The 21,606-nt window shown below is 38.9% G+C and overlaps 1 protein-coding gene across 1 annotated transcript; it reads right to left on the bottom strand.

Moving 5' to 3' along the window:
* Window positions 1–94: 94 nt before the first annotated feature.
* On the bottom strand, window positions 95–21,202 carry stag2a (stromal antigen 2a). The gene is made up of 34 exons (XM_031752478.2): window positions 20,969–21,202; window positions 17,212–17,324; window positions 16,962–17,040; window positions 15,763–15,921; window positions 14,331–14,427; window positions 14,170–14,246; window positions 13,837–14,041; window positions 13,578–13,729; window positions 12,215–12,288; window positions 11,797–11,920; window positions 10,714–10,812; window positions 10,488–10,567; window positions 10,096–10,203; window positions 9,479–9,587; window positions 9,071–9,188; window positions 8,791–8,894; window positions 8,599–8,691; window positions 8,419–8,508; window positions 8,125–8,328; window positions 7,945–8,015; window positions 7,701–7,788; window positions 6,407–6,487; window positions 5,966–6,058; window positions 5,666–5,837; window positions 5,437–5,576; window positions 5,251–5,352; window positions 4,705–4,853; window positions 4,494–4,622; window positions 4,193–4,401; window positions 3,493–3,733; window positions 3,260–3,370; window positions 3,029–3,155; window positions 2,587–2,664; window positions 95–2,238 (listed from the first exon to the last, which is right to left on the bottom strand). The coding sequence occupies exons 2-34, from the start codon at window positions 17,253–17,255 to the stop codon at window positions 2,215–2,217; spliced, it is 3,831 nt and encodes a 1,276-aa protein (XP_031608338.1). The 5' UTR covers window positions 17,256–17,324; window positions 20,969–21,202; the 3' UTR covers window positions 95–2,214.
* Window positions 21,203–21,606: the final 404 nt, after the last annotated feature.

Raw genomic sequence — 21,606 nt, 5'->3', positions numbered from 1 at the left:
GGTGCACTCATGTTTCATCAGTAAAAGCCAGTTATAGTTACAGTACAGGTGTTCTAATACCATATCAAATCATATTTATTGCTGTGTTATTAAATCATCACACAGTTGTAGAGGGTTTATTCTGTTCATGTTACATCTCCAGACATAAATACAAACAGTAAAGGATGCAATGGGCACTTTGTAAATAGAATATAAACACAAATTTAATATACGCAAATATTTAAATATGTATAAACGTACAGATGTTTGCACATTTTCAGCAGTTTGATGCAAAACAGAAAAGCTCCAAAATGACATGAGTCATGTAAATTTACAGGCAAGTCTAAGAGGTGTTTTTCTCATTTGCCTAACATGAATAGTTATTATGTATGTGGTAATGTTTAAGACCAGATGATTTGATTCTCCAGATTATAGTGACACTCTGAGGAAATAAGGTATTCATTTTCAGCTACAATATGATTACACCTTCTTCCATAAAGTCTGATTCTGCCAGCCAGGCCAATACACAGAGGAAATACCGGAACAATCCACGGTAAAACAAAGAAAAAAAATAATGCACTGTGTGTGCACTTACAAATTAGTAGATTAATGTCAAAGACTTACATTCTTTTCCTTTGACAATTCCCCAAAATTTCACACAAAAAGAAACAGTAAATATAAAATGAGCACCGATTCACAATATATTACACATTTGTAACTGTATAATATACAATTCTGATACTATGATTGTTGGCTAAAGAATTTAGAAGCTTTGTAATTTAGAATATTTCTATAACTCTTATACACGCAGCAGTGGCAAACCAACCAAACTGGCAGTTTGAAAAACTATTTCTGAACACCTGCAAATAGGAAAAACAAAACAAAACCAAACAAACACACATCGTTCTCAACCATTTTAAAAATCCTTTCTTTTAAAGATTGCAATCATGGCATGTCTCTAATATTAGATATTACTAGATACTATACAGTGGAAAAAAATAGTTAATATATAGGAGAGATTACATATTTGAGGTCGAGTCAAAATTTTACAACATTGTGATTTCTTCCAACATTAAAAAATAATTTTAGATGCAGCCTCAATTTGTCAAATTACTACATCTGAGCAATGAGGTACGTTTGTACCCGTTCGCTACAGAGAGACGAAAAGAAAATACAGCTGGCCACATCTATAGTAACATAATCATTTCCTTTAAAAAGGATCATTTTAATCTCTATGTGAAATAACATGATTAATAGAAACCATTAATTTACATTTGATTGTCATTACAAAATATCTATAAATCAAAGTTATCTAGAAGGTATAAAAGCAGAACACATGTCTCTAAAAAATACCATCACAAAGAAATCTGAGAATGCTGTATATATATAACTTGTGGCAAGGCCTTTAAACAGTATGACACGCCAGTTCACATTATACTTTACTGTGTACATGTTTCGATATATGGCTACATGCCATGCCAGAATCTACAGTTTAAAAGTTCAGAAGGTGAACAACAATACCACTGACACCCTTCCAATATAACGCAGTAGCCATTTAATAACTGCTGCCATTATGAAACATTAGATGTTCAGTGTATGTTCAGATTGCATCAGAGAGGGGGTTCGTTTACACCTAAGATAGTTTCTCGATGCAAAGCTTAAAAATAACCATCCAGCTCAATTACCACCTCTGTAACAAAGTGCAGGGTCATTATAGTGTTCAACAATAACTGAACACTACAAGCATCAAAACAGTAGTGTTATTCTGCAAGCCTATTATATTTTCTGGTGTTCATGAAATTGTGTTCACCCTCCCTGTATATTGGCCGCTATGTATTTACAGACATTTTTCGTCTACTTAAAGAGTTTAAAGGTATACATCATTCAATTGAATTTTGGCCTGTTATTGTCCCATCACCATGCAAACTGCCACACAATATCCGTACCTGTAACGCTTCACACATTATAACAAGTGTAGCCAAGTGATAGCTGGCATCAAGTTTCTTTAGGGCAACTGAACAAAAACTGAAACATCTCTGCCGCAGTGTGACCAAAATCCGGTGTGTGAAAATAGCAGAATAAAATTCAAATCCAAGCTCAAGCACTCCTAAGTTTTAACAAAGTGTTAAAGAGGCAAACATTGGTGTCTCACAAGCCTACTAGTCCAATCCACTCTCATTTATAAAGAGTCATTTCACCGTCCCAGGATTTCGATGACATGCTGTCCTTTTCATATTAAAACATTGAAACATTGAGAACCTAAAGGCAAAAGAAAAAAGCAGTGTTAAAAATTCAGAACCAAATAAAAACAAGCATATATTAAGTGTACAGGATGAACAGATGAGAAATATGTGGCTGTTTTTACACCTAAAGCGGTTCATCCTTTGGGTTTCTTTAATCAAATGGTCATAAATAACAAGAAAATGGACTTCTACCAAATAAGGCTAGGCATGTGTGAACTGTACGTTGATCTATCATGCTTACTTGGGCATTCACTCAAACAGTTAAGAAAAATCGTTTCAAGAACATGAACTTATCTCAAGGACTGTAACCAGTGCCATCCAAAACACAGTGAAAAAGTTATTATAATGAGTGGAATACTCCTACCGAATCATCCATGATGGAAGATGGATCAAAGTAATCTGGCTTCAGTTCGGTTCTTTCTCTGCGATTCTTTGATGCCGGCTGAAAGGTAACAGCTCAGTTAGAAGAATACTCCACAAGATGAAAAAAAAAATATACAGTTAAAAAATTATAAATTTTAACATCAACATTTGTTTTTATTATTTATTTATTGGAAGGACTGGCATGACCAGACTACTGAAGGATGCTTACTCTGCTAGAAACACATGATTCAGATTATCTCGGAAATTTGGTTCAGTTCATCTGGATGCTGCATTTTCAGTGGGAGAAATGTTTCATTACTCATCTCCTGCTGAAAATGCCACATCCAAATCAGCTGAATCAACTTCCTAGGATTTCCTTACTGGAATTATTAAACATGCATCTAGACAAATTCAGACTATTGTTTTTTGTTTTTTTTAATTACCAAATCGATGTCCATTGTGTCAAAATCCATGCCCTCATTGATATCTTCCAAGCGGTCTTCAGATGACATCATCACATCCTCCACTATTGGCTCCTCATCATCCTCCATGAGCCCAGAGCCTCGACGACTGTGACGAGTAACAAAAACATAACACGTCAGTAGACTGCTTTTTGTCAGACTCTTTATTGGCTCAAAGTTCGGCCAAAAACAGTTAAGTGCTGAACTTCTTACATTGCTTGCTGCATGTGGTTCCTCATCTTGGCGTAGTGCATGCTAACCCGCTCTTGCTGCTGACGGGCTTCAGCTTGTTGCCTTTGTGTCAGCATCCAAGTAACCTGGGTACTGTGGAACAGGGTTCATTACTTCATAATTCCCACAGTTTTAAAAAAGTGGCTTTACATACTGTACTGCAACTAAAACCTCTGCAGACATGTATGCAATAATGTAATACATATATTTTTTACTTGTAATCAATGGTAGTCTGGTGTTGAGGGTGTGGCTGCTGCTGCTGAGGAGGCACAGGCTGATGGGGATGCTGCTCTGCTGGCATGGTGAACGTGGCTGTGAAGCTGTCCTCTGGCCTCATTTTCTTTGGATCCCTCAGTACAGTGGAAGTTAGATGGGGTGAATGCATCATCACTGGCGTTTGCACATTCTGCTCACGGTTCATCCAAACCGCATCGCTGCTGCTACTGCTGTTCTCTTCTGCCAGAGAAAATCATTTGTTACACTCCTTGAATTTTACTGAACACACGCAGTGGCCATAACAATGAGTGAGCTGTTTGATTTATTATTAAAGTGGCAGGCTGTGATGAGAATTAACATGAAACATTTTGCAAGAGGATCCTAGGAGAAATACATGTCCCTAAGAGAGAGACGCATTTTTATGTTTACGAGTGACGTTTGAAGATGAATACTGCACCGTATTCAAATTCACGACGGCGTATTCGCTCACAGAAAAAACCTTACTTCAATCTCAGGGAGACTTTAAGAAATACAGCAAACAAACTGCTGTGTCAGTCATGGAATCCAAAGAAAATGTTGTCACCTTAAATGCAACTCTACAAACCAGCAGCTGTTTTGATGTAGATGAACTCATGCTGCAGATCAGTTGTTGTGGTAGATGAAATAAATGGTCCACCAAAGAACACCAGAAATGCTCACCTTCAGGCAATTTTCTTTTGCTGGCAGTGGCTGGCTTGGATTTCTTACTCCTGACGGTGGACCCTCGACTGCTGATCCCACTAATTACAGACATAGTGTCATCGTCTGCTCCAGCCTGCAGGGAATTTCTGTATGAGATGAGAGGCAGCCAGCAGTCTTCTCTCTGCAGGGCCATCTGAAATGTCATGAATCGCTCCAAGTACATGTGACTGCAAAAAGTGAAATGACAGTAAACATTAGAGTCTTTTTAGAAGTTCTCATCATTTTCATGCTCACATTACTCATCATGCTGCAAACTTACACTGTCCTCTTGTCCTGTCGAATTAGTTTGCTAGAGAACTCACTCAGGATATCCAAAAATGCTAAATTAAGCGGTGGACTTCCTTCTCCTTGGGGACTTGGCTCTTTAAAGGCAAACTCAATCCCATCTCTAAAATAAACAAACAAGACATGACATATGAAAGTTCCTGTTCATTAGAGCAAATGATGTTTGGGTTAGGGAAATGACTTACTTATGTAACATGGCAATAGCCTCTCTTGTCTTCAGCTGATCCAAACCAAACGTCAATGAGAAGCGTCGGGCGAGCTCTTTTATGCCGCAGAAGGCTGATGATGAGCGGTCGAAATTGAAGCCAAGGTCAGACAACATCTCATTGAACAACTGCAAAAGAGGTTTCACATATTGTTTGTCTGATTTCAGTCATTAAAAGCCTCTGAAGACCCTGAGAAGATTTTTTTCCAGACTAAAATGCGAGTAAAGGATTTTGGGGCTGACTCCTTTATCTCTTCTGTTTGGTGAGGTATCGCTATTTGAGGAGGCCTGAAAAGACTTTATCGGGTTTCCAGCAGTATGATGATGATGTAAGTGATGATGATGCTGGATCTCAAGGACAGCCTGGCTGCTTACTGACAGTACAGAGACAAAAGGCGCTTCCTTATCTATGTGTTAGACCATTCATCTGTGTCTCCTGAACAGCGGCAAACCTGGTCTCATCATAATATCAGCAACAAGTATGTTTTACACATTAGTGACCATCCATCTGTTTCCCATGTCATACCTTTTGCAGGCTCAATATGAGCGTCTTTGCACACTGGATTTTGTCGATTTGTCTCGTCTTACTCATTGTTTCCTTGATAATATCTCCATAATCGTTGTAATACTGAGGAGAAGCAGTAGAAACACTGTTAACTAAAACAACAGGGCTGGATGATTTCATTATAATCTCTACATGATTTAGACCTACCCTCATGTACTGTTTAAATATATCTGCTCCGGTGTTTATTTCCACAACATTGTAAATGATTAATTTGCAATAGGCAGCAAGAAGGTTTCTCCTCTTATGTAGAGCTTCAATTTTACTGGCTTCATCATCTTGTTGTCCATCTAAAAAAATGAAAAATTTATAAAAAGTCATGTTCCTTCTTTAAACAGAGTGTGGTGGGTTCATATAAAACAGGGTAGTGTTTTCTGACCTGTGCTGTTGTCGTCATCCTGATCAATGAAAACATGATCCAGGATGAAGTTGAGCAGCTCTGCCTGCAAAGAAGAGTCTGGCGTATAGACCAGAGACTCCAACTGTTCCCGGCCTGAAGACATAATTTGGTGACTGAAGATCAGTAGCAGATCACACAGTATAGTGAAGGCCTGGAATAAACACAACACTTGAGCACATATGGAAATGCTGATCACAGAAATTTTCAGTTGCGCTGAAAAAAGAAAGATGGGCAGAAAAAAAAAAAAGAAAAAAAAATCTGACTCATCAAAATCCTCACCTGCTCTTTGACTGCGTTGTTGATGGTGTTTATGTAGCGCTGACACATCAAACAGAAAGCTCGCATTTGCTTTCTCAAGGTCACCATGTCACCCTGAAAGGAGTAAAGGTTCAGTTAGTAAAACCCTTTCAAAGTAACATTGTACCTGTATTACCCAGGCATTAAGAAATTAATAAATCTATTTATAAAGCTTGACAGAAAACTGCACTCAGACTGAGAGGTGTTTATGTAAGCAAAACAAAGTAAAAACATGTAACTCCTACTTTAGATCTGCATGTACATGGTGTGTACTAATGTAACTACAGAGATAATATAATGTGACACAGGAGGAAGGATACTTTCAAACTCTGATACACTGCCAATCATATTTATTAGGGAAATGTAGGCACAGAAATGCTATTACATGTATTTTCCCAAATATCCCCAAAAGGTGAACAGTACCTTTACTGAAGTACCATCTGAAACCTTCGCTAGATGCCACAGGATGATGTAATGTGTGCACTGCATGGCATGAACCACAATCTGAGAAGAACAAAAATCAAGCAGATTAGATAAACTGCACTTTCAGTTTTTTAACATGAACTTAACAGGTCACTCAGAGGGTAATTCTAGTTTACTTGAACTGTACTAACTTGGTTAATGGTAACTTTATTTTGAAAGCTTGACTCTAAATTTTAAAAGAGTTTAATGTTCAGTAATTATTAAGACATGTCAAAATACATACAATAAATACACAAAAGAATTATTCATATAATCATCTATTTTTTCTGTTTTTATTTTATTTCAGTTCTCTGGGCAACAAAATGCTTTGTTGATGCCAGGTCAGGATGGCCAGAGTGTTTGGAGCTGATAAGAAAGCAACAGTAATTCAACCACACATTGATCCTTGAAGTAGAGGGACTACAGGAAGCAGAAGACTACAACACCCCTGTAAGTTACAAGCAGGAAACTGGGCTACGGTTCACAGAGGCTGACCAAGACTAGACAACAGAAGAGTGGAAAAATGTTGGCTGTTCGAATGAGTGTCCGATTCTGCTACATCATTGGGAAGGTAGGGTCGGAATTTGATGTCAACAACATGAAATCATGGATCCATTCTGCCTTGTATCAACTGTTCATAATGGTGGCAGTGATATAAAAGTGTGGGGGATATTTCCTGGGCACAGTTTGGGCCCCTTATTATTAACTGAGCATAATTTAAACACTAAAGCCTGCATGAGCATTGTTGCTGCCTTTGTCCAGCCCTTGTCCATCCACAGTGTACAATCTTCTGATGAAATGTTGAAGCAACACATCACAAATTTCAAACTACCTCAAACTGGGTTCTTGAACATGACAATGAGTTCACTGTACTCAAATGACCTCCAGTCACCAGATCTGAATCCAACAGAGCAACTTTGGGATGTGGTAGGAGGGGAGAGCCACATCACAGATGTGCAGCCTATAAGTCTGCAGCATCTCTGTGATGCTATCATGGCAATATGGATTGAAATCACTGAGGAATGCTTAAAGCACCTTGTTGAATCTATGGCACAAATTGAAAGCACAAAAGGGGTCCAACTGGGTACTAGCAAGGTATATTTAACAAAGTGGCTGGTGAGTATATATGATCAATGATTCTTTCCAAGTTATCCCTCACACCACCTGTAACTCAATTAACATCACAGTAACGTATGGGAATGTAAAAACCCTAACTAACTTCAATTTTAGCATTTTGGGGATGACACTGTAATACCTGTTCAGGCATATCGCCATTCTGTAGACCTGTGTTGAGTAGCCTGTAGTTGCTGGTGAAGAGATCCCACTTAGTGAGGTCATGTGCACTGAAAGCAGAAATGTACATTAAATCTATAACATTTAATATGCATACATGCTGTCATTGACATGTTAACCCAATATAAGAAAACAGAAATTTAAGATTTTTAACAAGTAATGTGTTCAAATCAAAAACTGAAACAGTTTCCATAAACTGCTTTTACTTGTGGAAAGTGGTGATCTTCTTAAGTGTGGATAGAACCTGGTAGGCATCATCCTCATCAGGTTCTTCACCCTGACAAACAAGAGATCATACACTGAAATCTCAGATATTCACTCTTGCCTCTACACCTGCGAGCATCCTTTAAAACAGTCCACACAGATAAACGCCTTACAGCACCTACCTCTTGCAGGAAGTCCTCCAGGAGTCTATTAAACTTGTCTACAAGCTCGTCGAGAAGCTGGGAGCGGGCGATGTCCACACGGTTGAAGATAGTGAACTCCTCGTTGCAGAGATAGTGGTAGGTGGTAGAGCAGGCCTCCAGGACCTCAGTGTCTGTGTGCTTATCCACGACTTCCCAGATTTGTCGCAACAGTGCGTCTAAATGCTAATTGAAAGAACATAACATTGTTTCACCACCAGCACATACAATGCAGTTAGGCTGTAAAACAAGCTTTAAAAGAAACAACTCACAAACCTTTTCTAACCGCCCAGTTGTGTAGATGTCAAGATCAAAGAACTTTGGTATTTGTAGCAAATTGGTCACCTTATCAATATCAACGCAGTACTACAAAAACAAAAGGGAACGCAGTCAGGCTTATTTCATGAATATTGAACCTGATAAAATAATGAACTCCGAGATCTCTGAATCACTGACCTTTGCCAATAACAGAGGCAAAGCAACTGCAAACATCTCTGTGACTCGTGTCCGATCATCCAGCTGTGTTTTCTTTTCCTTTGCAGTTAGGACCTTTTCCATGCACAAAACCCCAGCAGCACAGTCAACATGAAATCATTCAAGGAGCAAAGTTAATCCTTTCTATCTCAAGCATGACGGCCTGACACTCACCCTCTTCCCTGTGCCTCTGCCTACAGGAGGATGACATTCGCAAGCCTGCCGAATGGCACAGAGCATGATTTCAACCAGGGCAGTCTCCTGACGATCGTTTAGAGCTAAAAAAAAAAAAAAACATAAAGAATGTTACCAAGTATCTAATGAAAAGACTTGCTCTGCTAAGAGAAGAACCAATTAGAGTAAAAGTACATAAATAAGTAATAAAGTGGCAAAAAGATTCATTTTCCTCACTAAAAATCTCAGGTGGGACCGTTCTGAGACAGCGCTTCCTTACCTTCCTCTCCTGGCATTGGCTCATCCAGCAACAAGCTGATCATAGTCTCCCAGTCCTTCAGCAGCTCTGACGCACACTCCCACAGGCTATCCACTAAGTAGGCCCCATGTTCATGGAGCTGTAAAAATTGGAATGTGAATTGTAATGAAATGAAATAATCTATTTAAACACAGATAACCCTTGCTAATATATTTCTATATTATTTTTTATTCTCTTTGAGCCACATATAAAAGACATTTCCAGTGACTTGCAATAGATTTATGTACAGTTCTGATTCTTATTGAATTATTTAATCCAATCTTAAGCATAATTAAGTACAGAAACACCAAATTAATGATTGATACGTTTCAGTTGAAACTGCCATTTCTGCAAAGCTGGGGCACAGGGCTGACATAAAAGCCTGGTCACCTCACTCTCCAAGAAGAAGAACACAGTAGTCTTGATCAGGCTGCCGTTGAGGCTCTGCCTGCCCCTCCTGGGTAATCCGTCCTCCTCGGGACCTCGATGGCTAAACAGCCTTCAATCAACCAAAGAAACAGCAGTTTAATACACATATGAGAAACAGGCTAAATGAACGTTTTCAGCCACTTTAGGAAAGGAGGTGGGACAAATATCTCATGCATATTTCCTGTGTCTCCTTTATGGAATCTAATTGACTTTACACTTAAGCTGGCCTTCACGCAAGCATTATTTTCACACTTTTGTTTTTGTAATAACAAGGAGCCAGCAAAAAATTTCAGAGCCACCTTCCGAGCCGAGAGCAGAGTGGAATATTCCTTTAAGCCCTTCCTCCTCTCCCTCCTTTCTTGGAGCTTAGTGTGCTTCCCATGAATGTTGCTCGTTATGCAGTGCCAACCAGACTCAGGCTGAATCAAAGAGCCTGTTTACACAATAAGCCAATCCCTGGAATGTTTCTGTCAGTCTTATTACTGGCACTAAAACCTCCATAATATTTTGAATGGATAACATTCATTCAAGCTGGTGATTCAATTACATCTCTTTCAAATCTGCAGAAAAACACATACTTTTTGAACAGGAACTCCCCCGCTGCGACGGCGATGGGTCGATGTGCCGAGTAAACCAGATGATAAACACTCTCACAGTCCTCTGCTGTCAGAACCTCATCACTACTCCTGTTACATGAAAAGCATAAATAAGTCTTTGTGATTATTGGATTTTTGATTAAGAAAAACAAACACTGAGAATTATTATTGTAATTTACATGATTTGTAAAAATTTTAAGCACAATAGCTTTCAGAATTAGGAAGAAAACATAAATGCACACCAACAAAAATAACACACTTGTCTGAAGAAAATGTTGACATCTGCTGTTGTGTTGAATTAAAACATTATGTCCTAATAATCACATGCTGTGGTACAAAATTAAATGGTAATTTAAGGAGGCGAGATTACTCACTGTAGGACAAGTGTCAGAAGTTTAATAGCTTGCACTGCAACATCATACTCCTTATCCAGAGTCATAGAAACAATGCGATCCTGTCAGTGAGAGAAAATGTCAGATCTCCATAACATTAGTTGTGGGTATGATAACAGCCAAATGCTACTATTTTATCTTTATCATACATTTACATCTATGCAATGATATCCAAGAAGCATCTACATTTCTAGTAATGCTTACTCACCTTGAAGCGGCTTGTGAAGAGTTCCAGCCGAGTGCTGAGCTCTCTGTTGTAGAACAGGCCTTGCAGGGCAGTCAGGCACTTCAGACGCACTTCACCTTGCTGCAGTCGTAGCAGAAATGCATTAAATACTCGTGAAATCTGAATGCCTGTGTTACTCTGCCACTATTCCAGTTAAAATTGCTTATAATGCACCCCTAGAGGCAAGTTAGGTGAAGTTATAAGCAAGTTTTAGATTGATTTCTCTTAGACAGCTGTTTGCAATCCAAACATTTTGAAATACAGTTACATGAAAGGTCTATGTAGAGGTAATGAAAATGCGTAAGGAGCAGCTATAATAAAACAAACATGGCACATAGCAGCAAGACATGAGGGTGTCTTTCAGCATCAAATAGGATTCTCACAAGCAGACAATTTCCACCAAACAGGAGGTCTGTATGACAGGCGTCTTTCTCACCAGCACAAGTGGCTGAACAAGAAAAGCAAGTACACCTGATAAAAGCATCCATCTGCTTTCAATGTGATATGGGAAGGAGGAGCCAAGTGAAGGCATAAGCTCAAGACTGGAGCACCCATCTAAACTCTGGGTAAGTCTAGTGATTGGAGGTGTTTGGAATAAAAGCCCTCTAGCTGAAAGAAAATGGTAGCAGGAGCTCTGGATTTCAAATTTTAACTAATAGGCTTTAACAAATGGGAGATTTTCTGGATAAAGGGTGTTACAAACTGAACGTGTTGTGTACAAACATGACAGGTAACCTATGTACAGAACAAACGGTTGCGTTTTTTCAGGAAAGTGGTTCTCAAAAAACTGACTGTTGACATGAAGCGACGAGAAGCTGGTACTAAAATTCCTAAACAAGAAAAAGAAGATTCCGAGTTCATCAAATTCTCATGAGAAGGAGCAGGGAGAATAATACGGTTTGATCTAGGGTTTTTAATTATACTGATGCTTATGTTTGTAAATCTCAATTATACTGACTGTTTCATCTCTGGTACTACTACATACGCTGACTCTCAGAAATCGAAGATTTAAGATGTGGTCTTTTATTTGTTCTTCCATAACACACGTTTTTACCATAAACTCACCTTGTCATGCATTGTCCAGCCAACATACTTTAGGTAGCTGTCATTAAGGAAGGCGTCACTGTACAGCTTCATCCACACTCCTATTTCCTCAATACAAATGGCTCTGATTTCAGCAATGGCATCGCTGGCAAAAACAAAGAGAATTCACTAAGTTTAGTAAACAGGCCTGTAACAGACCCAGCGGCTGTAAACAGCACTGATAAAGAAGATTCATTGTGAATAATGAACTCATGCTTGTATTAACATTGATTTTGCACTAGAGGGTGCCAAAATACTCCAAATGTTCAGTCTGCTTCTTGTGGTACAATCTCAAAAGTAATAAGAAGCCCGTGATGAAATCTTACATTCTGCACACAGTCTAGATGCCATTTACCATAATAATCTGGGGGAATTCCTTATCGCTTAAGGATTTACTTACCGATATCTGTGAACAAACACTCCCTTGAAGATTGCATTCATCATGTTTTCAATTTCATCTTGATTTTCTTGAAGCTAAAAGATAATCAGAAGGTTTTTGAAATTAATTGCACAAAAACTCCCTGAAAGTCAAAGATTAAGGTTGGCATTGTTCTATACTTTGATTTATTACAGATTTCAACCACTATTTGTTACCATTTTTAAAGGTAAACCAGAAATACTGGATTTATATGCATTTTGTGAACTAGAAAGGACAGTTCATGTAGAATAAACTCAAAATAAAAAGAACCAGTCCTGCCCAATGTGATTATTTCAACAATTGGACAACAGTGGTCTAAAGATTATGAGGATTTTTCTACACAGGCAATCAATAAAGAAACTACCATTCTTATCATTTCAGATTTGGATCAGTGGCCTCATGCAGGAATAGTTTTTTTCTTTTTACACTAAATCTTTCATACCTTTTCTGGTAGACATTCACAAGTTCTCAAAGTGAGATTCAACAGTCTTTTATAACTAATCATAAAATGTGTAATGGTCAAATCACTCATTTCAAACGATTCACCAGGAGACGTGTCATCAGATTTGTCATTCATATAACTGACACTTTTCAAGTTACCATTAAGCGCAGCCAACCTCCTCTGAATTAAATATACCACATGCAATCACAAGTCTAAAAAACCCCAAACTTTTTCTATCTGTAGAATTCCAAGATGTCATCTGAACTGACGTGGAGAGGCAACGAAAAGTGTTGGTGAAAAAAAAAAAACACACTGTAAAGTTGTTTTAATCCAATGGCCAATGACGTGTCAGAGCAGTGACAAACTGTGAGAGAAAAGGAAACATGATGTCTTTCTAAATTAACCATGACTAATACGACATGCATTGAAGGGAAAGCAGCAGTCACAGAGATTCGGCCTTCAAGAGGCGATGTTAGGCTGCCTGCATTAAGACCCTGAAGCAGCTGTTGGAAAGAGAGAAGTATGCATCTGTGGCTGCGCTAAAAATATCAATAAAATAATGAGCTAAAATAAATAGAGTAAATTACAAGGCCACAGAATGGTAAACAAAGTCATAATTTTAGGTTATAGCTGGTTAGGGATGGGGCTTCAAATAAATCAGTAGTGACTGAGTCTATTCTCCAGAGACACAAAGGCAGAAAAGGCTACACTTGTATGGCATACCTGCACGTGAAGGGGCAAATACAATCAGCAGCATGCCCCCCCCCCAACAGTCAATTCATATATAGAGTGACAAATTTAAATGACAGAGTTAAACAATGCTCACACCCACTGACGTCTTGCTCTATTACACTCCAACATCAACCCTGGGTTGAATGCTTGACAGCTTATCTTTCTTCTTACCTCTTTGCGCTTCTGTAACAGTAGCTCCAGCCTATCATTGGCCCTCTTAGCAATGACCTTGTTCCTTTCTGCCTCATACTGTCTCTGTGTGTTGTCCATATTGATGCTTAGGTTCAGAGCCACGTTCACCAAGGCTGTCATCAACTTCATGGCTGGCAGAGACAACAATGTTTAAAACACATGCGTGTAGGAACAACAGCTGTCAGATAACAGCAGCATGGGCGTGCAGGATGGAGACAAAATCCACAATAAAACTGACCTGCTAGTGTGCTTGTGTGTCTAAAGGCCCTGACCTGTGAGTCAGACAGGCCGGTGAGTAGCGAGATGATTGTATCCATCATATACTCGTCATAAATGATGCTGTACTGACACTGTCGCACCAGAACCGCAATGAAGTCACAGAAGTTTATCCTGAATTTCTTCCACTGTGGTCCTGAGAGGGTTAATGGATAGTCGCCGCTGTCCTGTACAGCACAGAGACAATCAGATTGGGGTCCCAAGTATTGCATTTGTTTCAGGCCAGATTAAAAACATCTCCCATGCTGGTGTGGTTCTTTTAAAATACGTTGTATTGAAACACAGCCTACATCACCTCATCAAACTCCTCTGTCATTTTCCGGATGATTTCCGAGTTCTGCATATGTCTGAACATCTCTCCGCTCACAGCACCTAATACAGCAAAATTGAGCGTGTGAATGTGCTTTCAGGCACCCAACATGCTGCACATTTAGACAATACAAGTAGGAAAACTACCTTTACAGCCAGAGCACTGAATGAAGAAATTGATTAAGTCCAAAAGAGTGGTGTCCCTGTCATGTTTGTATGCCTCAATCCAGTCATCAACCACAGACTGGAAAGGGAAACACACTCACACAATTATCACATAATTATTTACACTTCTAACTAAAATATAACTTTGAAAACATTCCTTAGAGAGCATGCTTTGTCGACTCCTCTTAATCCATTAAGCTTGATTTATAGTTATGCTTAATCCCTGCAATTCAATTCAGTTTTATTTACATAATGTCAAATCACCACAAGAACAAGCACGTCAAGGCGGTTTATATTGTAAAGTAAAAAAAAAAAACATATGTTAATACAGAGAAAACCCCAACAATCAAAAGACCCCATGTGAGCAAACATGTGGTGACAGTGGGAAGGAAAAACTCCCTTTTAACAGAAAGAAACCTCAAGTGGAAGGTTGGAGGTGAGGGGACAGGACAAAGACACACTGTTGAACACAGCCAAAGATGAATAATAATAATTATTAAGGGGGAAGGGTGGGTATATAACCACACAGGAAGTGTAAAAAAAAGGGGGGGGAGTAAAGAAGAAACACTTAATACTGCATCATGGGAAGCCCCCAGCAGCTTAGAGGTATTGCAAAGCAACTAAGGGAGAATTCAGGGTCACCCGATCCAGCCATAACTAAGAGGAGCTTATGCCATGGTGGCTGCCATTGCTGTTTGCACTTGTATGCTGAGGAGCCTGCATCGGTCTGACTTTACGAGTGAAACTGAGCTGATCATGTTTGACTTGGACCTATTACATTTTGAACAACTGTTATGTTTAGTAAAATGCAGAGCAGAGAAGAGTCCTGAAATGACTGAGCCATAAAACAGATTATCAGAGCTAGGCTAATGTCTATGTTGAAAGAATACTAGCTATTGCATTAACATCAAGCTACAGTCTATTACATTTTGTTTAATGGTATTATCTTTGTGCTAATCAATATGCTACCTTTCGGTATTCAAGTAGTCATTAGGTTATCTTTTAAGAAAAAAGAAACCTGTTTGTCCAGTATTACCACCAGGAGGCAGCAGTAATACACCTAGTTGTTTTTTTTTTTAGCAGCCACTATTGAACAAAAACAGAAACAGAACCTGCTTCTAACCACAATGCATAAGGTTCAAGGAAATCAGGTCAGATGTAAAGACAAAAAAAAAAAGCTGTCAAAAAGTCTTGTGTGGCACTCCTTTAAAAAATAAACAGAAATGACGTCCACTGCAAAGAGTGTGGGGTAAGGTTGAAATGCCTTACCCCACAAATACAGTAGCTATAGCAAAGGTTTAATACAGTGATATAAATCAAGCTTTAAGGATTAAGTATTAAAAAAATGAGAACCACAGACACTAAACCAGGCTACATATTGTTACTGATTGAAAATTAGAATCTGTGCACCCACCTGTGTGGCGCTCTTCCCCATTTTAACCACCTCAAACAAGGTCATGTTCTCCATTCCATTCTCCTGATGGTGGCCATTCACCCAGCCGGGACCAGTGACCCTCCCAGCTCCACCACCTTTGGCCTTGTCTCCAAGCGCCTTCTTCCCTTTCTTGGCTGCCTAATGAGGAGAAAGATGTTCTTCTGTTATCATACACTGCATCAGTGTGCCTCTATACTCAATAGCTTATCTGGTTACTGGACATTAGAAAAACGGAACTAAATCACATTACAGACATTTGATGCAGAGATGAAACAGACTTATTTTCTTATCAAACGTAGCTGCTGCATGACATAAACGTTTTTGACTATGTATTAGCATTGTGATAGCGGGAAACCAGTGAGGATGTTTGACTGATTTCTACTCAGTGTATGCTGAATATACTGCAAGCCTGCGTGTGACCACGACTGCACATAAACCGAGGCCTGTACTACAAGCTAGGATTTGGGCTTTTCCAGGTTTCACTCTGGCTTTTAAGAAGGCGGTTCACTTCCTACTGGAGTACATAGTAACTCATGGTGTTTGAAATGAGAAATCAACAGGTACAAAATCACAATCCATAACCAATCAATTCTCTGAAAAAAAAAACAACCTTAAACTATCTAATTAACTTATATTTATTACTAATTACAATTAGTAGTTAATATCATACAATAAAATTAGGATTATAATATAATTGTTATGTAATTGTAAATAAAATACAACAAATGTAATCAAATTAAATAAAAATGTATTATTTACATTATCATTATCAAAACATTAATAATAATAATAACAACAACTCTAATCTGTCTGACTGGTAACTGTTTACTTACACAGTCTGCATTTTTGGCAATTTTCCCTTTCTTGCTTCAAATTGGCTAAACTTTATTTATGCAGTAGGTATTTTCCAGCCTTACAGCGCTTTTCCTCTCACACGCACTCACACGACAAGTTTGTGCGCAATAACTGTGTTACTTTAAGTCTGTATTAGGTGTGTAACCTCTTTACAGTTTCCTGTTATTATAGTTTTATTTTCCTTTCTAACAGCAGCCGCTCTGCCGTCAGCAGACTTCTCAATATCTGTGATCGTTCATGTGCTACAGTCATCCCATTCATGTGGAGGTGCTCTTAGTGCTTCTTAGCACGGTGCCCAAGATAAGAAAGTCAGGCAAACATACCAGGCCCTTTCCTGTCTTCGCATTTTTGCCATCAGGATCCTCAAGGTCAGTATCTGAAGACAACTGAGATTCTGCCTCTCTGTGCATAACACATGGATTTATTAGTAATTATTATTAGTATTTATTACAACTGCAAAAAGTAACACAACCATAGCAAAAACGATCTCAAATATCATCAGTGCATACATACAAAATAAACATTGAAGGACATAAAAACATTACAGTAACATTTCCATGTTGTTCTACTTACTGAGGAAACTGAAACTCAGTGTGCAAGTCCTGCGCTGCTATCATTTCTTTAACATTTTCTGGATCTGCTGGAGTAGGTGCTCTTACTGCTCTGGGTGCTGAGCAAGGATATACCTTTATAGTAGCGCATGAAAAAGAAAAAGAACATAATTATTAAAAAATGAAATGAATGAAGCAAAAAAAAATAAAAAATCCCTGTACAGTCAAAATAATCTTATATAGGCCCACTCCTGCTGTTTCAAGAAAATGTTAATAAATCCTTCGAAAAGGTCGTGATTTCCTTCTGCATAGATTACTTATAAATGTTTTTTCTAAGTTACAGTTGGACTTTACATGTTGTTATTTAACTCTGTATAGCCGTTCACAAAACAAGCACTGATTTGAGTGACTTGTAGAACTGTCTTTATCAGCTATAAACTCCATCAGATGTTTCTGGTTTTGAGACTTCAGCAATGTTTCAGAGATACTTTACAGCAGCGGTCCCCAACCTTTTTTGCGACACGGACCGGTTTATGTCCGACAATATTTCACAGACCAGCCTTTAAGGTGTCCCGGATAAATGCAACAAAATAAAACGAGTACCCAAAAAAAGAAGATTTTTTCACAACGCACGGGAAAACACCCACGATAAAAGCCAATAAAAAACCCTGAAAACTATCAATTTCACACCCGAGCCTCAACTCTCGAGGCCCGGTACCAAACCCGGGGGTTGGGGACTGCTGCTTTACAGGACCGGGACCTTTTTCACTCATGCATCATCTTAACTGGGTAAGAGTAAGACTTTGGCCAAGTCAAAAAATGTATAACCATTTTTATAATGATTTGAGTTCGTGAACAACTTGCCAAGCATTCAAGAGAAGTTCTTGATTTGATTTCATTATCACTGGTCTCTCAATGGCTGCAAGGCATCCAGGTACTAAAGTAGCAAACCAGCCACAAACCATGATGTTCCCTCCACTGTGTTTTGAGGTTTTACTGTTACTGTGCAGTTCCTTCAAGGATTCACCAAAATATGTGACTTTTCAACTTACATCCTATCAACAGATAAGACAACATTTACATATCCCTGTGGCCAATATTTATCTGTTAGAAAATTATTATGAAAAATTCTACATTACCAATTACAATAAAGATAAGAATAAACTTAAACAAAAGCAAAAAATTTTAGTTGTTATTTTAAACCCTCAAAATCTTATCCTTATAAATGTTGCTTAATAAATACAACTTGATTGGACTTAATGAACTCCATTTATATTGCTCACACATGGATCATACTAAACCTTCTTTGGCAAGAAGGACATTACTTTTTCAGTAACAAGTCTTTGCGTGCATTTTAGTCATAGGGAGGGTCCCTCTTCTTAACCATTTCATGTGAGCCCAAAGTCAAAGAAGTCTTCAACACTTAGGATAAATTCCTTCCAGCCTACAGTTATTTTTAACGTGCTCAATACTGACATGAAAAGTACTTTTTTGTTGCTATTAGTTTAGTCATATTGCACATAGTTGTGGCTGAGATGAAACTCTTACCACATTTCGTGGTAAGATTAATCATTGTAATCATAGTAGTACCAACTGATTCACACTTTTTGTCAAAACTAATATTGAAGGGCATGAAAAGAGCATGGTTGTTTCAGAAAGGGTACACAAAGCATTAATACCCTAATTAAAGCTGATTATCTGTATCCAGAAAACTTATCTGGATAAAGGCGTGTTAACGTATGGTATGCAGGTTGTAAATGCAAACACAAGATATCGGCAATGGAATGCGGCTACAGGATGTTAAAATGTGAGCCAAACCTGCTGACAGACATAGTAATAATGTTAGCTATGCGATGGGAAAAGCAGAGAGCCGCTTATCTCAACCTGGGATGCACCATGTTCATTCGCAAGTCAGCTAGATCTATCTAGCTAATTTGTACATTGACTTTCAGACAACAACAATATGTTTTGATGCCAGTTGTAAGACCAATTAATGTGATTTATCCAGCTGAAGCAGCAAGGTAAAAATTACACTAATATCAAAATAAGAAATCCACCCCTCCAGGCTCCACATAAGCACGTCAGCAATACCAAACCTCTGTACTTGCCATGTTTATTACCACCAGAAGGGATGTTAGGCTTAGCAAAAAAGTCTCCATTTGTTGTGGATCACTTGACAGTACTACAGCAAACTATTAAGTAATACATGGATTGCAGATTAATCTTTTTGACAACTAGGGGCTGGATTCTGGTTGTTGCATGGTAGCTGCTAAGAAAATATTTCAGATGACTGAGACCCCAGTAGTGTGCACACTGACTGTGTTGCATGTTGCAGTTTACTGGGACACAACTATTTTTAATGACATCCGTGTTTTTAAGTGTTTTATGACAGGCTTATAGATGGAGAAATGCACGAGGAAGTGCTTGTTTGACTGCACTACTGGTCCAAAATGCTCCAAATTTTCTGGGTCCAGATTCTAAGATGTCATGACTTGTGGCCTCTCCTTGGATAATTGAGCAAAAAGGTAATACAAAGAAGCCTCTTAGGCCTCTTCAAACCATCCTCTTAAAAAACGAAAAACAAAAGGGGTGGGGGGGGGGCATAAAAAACATGTATATCACATTAATTAATTAACTGAAGATAATACACTGGCAAAGTTAAGTAATACATCTTGTTAGTGGCCATTCTAAAAAAAAAAAGCTTTCCAAGCTTAAGGGGTGTGTTTTCCCCAGACTCACTTTCACTCTCCACTTTTCACCTTGCAAACTACACTTGTATCTCCAACACAGCTGTTATTCAGAGCTGAAAACAAGTGATTTTGTCTCCCAGCTGTAACACTTTAAAACAGATACTTAGAACTGTGTTACTTAATGAACTTTTTTTAAGAAAAAAGAAAAAAAAGAAATGCATGTGATCGCGACTGCTTCATAACTTTCTGCGTAACTTTACGTTTACAGCAGATACTTTCAGAGAAAAGGGGGAAACTGCGGACCGCTCTTGCACAATAGAACATACTGTAAGTGGAAATCCCAGTAAACACGACACGGCTTTTCCTGAGCAGAGTAGGGGCTTGTCCCTAGACTCTGAACACCATAAATGGATATGCATACTGTACGGATTTCAGCGTCTCAATAAAACGTTAGCTACTGATGAGCACAATTGTCTTTCGCTTTTATTACTGTCCACCGTGTCGGTAAACTGTATTGTTACTCGTAATTTGAAACAAGTTAATCACACCGCAGTTGTGACACGCGCAGTTGTATACTTCCGAAATACAAACAACCACAGATGTTTGGGAGGCTGAGTCTGCTATCGGCTCTCATCTCCTCCTGACGTGCCGTCGTTTCTACGACGGCCAAGCAGTTCTCAGGCTAATGTGAGCTAAATCTACTGATAATGTGATCTTGGCCACAGACATCAACGCTCTGTTTAGTTAGCTACCCTTTGACCTTCTTCTCTGATTAATTAAAACCGGGCTCTCACAACTGCGATTAGACTTCGCGCCAGTGTTTTGATACACCATTAGAAACTAGCTTAGCTAGTATTACCGTTAGCTGTAGCTGGCTAACTGGACCACTAGCACATATAACACAAACTGGAAACACACAGAGGCTGCAGTTGGTAACTATGTTGACCATAGCATATTCTGATGAACTAGTGTTTCTATGGGTATGCCTATCGGTGACACTAAACAAGTGTCTTGACAGCTAACCCAGAAAAGCGGCATCAATGGCAAACTCCCTTGATGTTAACGTTAGCTATCCGCCATTTTACTTACCTCGTTTTAATTCAAAGACGGACTGAAATCAAATAATCCACGCGGTACGGACTGTTCATAGAGAATGCTTTCGTCAGTTCCCTGCACTGGCTGTCATTTTCCAAATGTTAACAATTGTAGTTTTATTTGTTGGCTAACGTTAAGAAGCTTCTTGGTGGCTAATATAGCAAGGTACAGTGTGTATTGTCGTTGTTATGCATGCAGCACACACACCACCTGTCGGCGACACTATGTACTGCCGCTACGAGGGACCATATCCTGTCAGGGCTATCGTAGCGGCAGGTCCATATCCTGGTTCCTCGTAGCGGCAGGTCCACATGGACCGCTCTCATGTGATCGCCGTATGAGCGAGACCTATTGAGTCACGGAGATTGTCCATTACACATATGTCTCTGTAGGTCAGTACCTCGCATGCTGTCTAACTTCCCAATGAGGCAGGGGTCATTGATTATTGATAGTCAATCAAATCCTAACCACTGTGCCCTAATTTACGGGCACAGTGTTGTTGGGATAAATGCTCTCAGCTCTTTGATCAAGTAAGAACTTTAAGACTGAACTGGAATCAGTAAAAGGGCAAAGTTTGTTTTATGGATTTAGCTGATAAAAGCTGCCCTATTTCTTCCGCTCACTGCACTGCT

Source organism: Oreochromis aureus, linkage group 10, assembly GCF_013358895.1.
Source record: "Oreochromis aureus strain Israel breed Guangdong linkage group 10, ZZ_aureus, whole genome shotgun sequence".
Taxonomy (NCBI): domain Eukaryota; kingdom Metazoa; phylum Chordata; class Actinopteri; order Cichliformes; family Cichlidae; genus Oreochromis; species Oreochromis aureus.
The sequence above is the reverse complement of the archived record's forward strand: the minus strand, read 5'-3'. Positions and strand labels throughout refer to the sequence as shown.